The following is a 549-nucleotide window of genomic DNA, read 5'->3' as shown; positions in this document are numbered from 1 at the left end:
GTTTTGGTTACATTAATTACTTTTGCCCAGTTTGAGTCAAAGTTATGGGTATGTCCATCACCCAGATAGTGTGCATTGTACCCATTAGGTTAAACATCTATTTTTTATTAACACAGTACTATGACACTGGAGCTATCTTCAGAAAACTGAAGACTGAGATAGTAAAGAAAAAGCACCACAACTTAGAACATATGGCTTACCTTTGGTGCTTTTGGGAATGATTTGACTCCATCGTGGTTTGTATTCCTGTTGACTAATATACTGATTGAACAAGCCATCTGCAAATATCAAAGAATGAGAAAGAAATTACACCTTAACCAGCCCACACTTTTAATTACAGACAAAAAATTAAAATGTAGATGCCTATAGTAAGAGAAATTAATAATGTCACTAATACAACACCACATTTTCTTAAAATATGCATCACTTCAGTTTCACTTCATTCTAAACCAAATATAAACAGTAAACTATTAGTTGACATAACCACATAAAGAAAATGCTTTAGGGGCAGCTCATATTTAACTTCTTATGTTTCCCATCATTATTGTA

At 32.8% G+C, this 549-nt stretch overlaps 1 protein-coding gene across 1 annotated transcript in view; it reads right to left on the bottom strand.

The window, feature by feature from the left end:
• MKLN1 (muskelin 1, intracellular mediator containing kelch motifs) overlaps positions 1-549 on the bottom strand; it is a 127568-nt gene that overhangs the window by 97620 nt on the left and 29399 nt on the right. The window contains exon 4 of the mRNA XM_012659562.1: positions 201-278. Coding sequence (XP_012515016.1) covers positions 201-278 — 78 coding nt within the window. The remainder of the gene's footprint in view (positions 1-200; positions 279-549) is intronic.

Source organism: Propithecus coquereli, unplaced genomic scaffold (assembly GCF_000956105.1).
Source record: "Propithecus coquereli isolate 6110/MARCELLA unplaced genomic scaffold, Pcoq_1.0 Scaffold620, whole genome shotgun sequence".
NCBI lineage: Eukaryota > Metazoa > Chordata > Mammalia > Primates > Indriidae > Propithecus > Propithecus coquereli.
The sequence above is the reverse complement of the archived record's forward strand: the minus strand, read 5'-3'. Positions and strand labels throughout refer to the sequence as shown.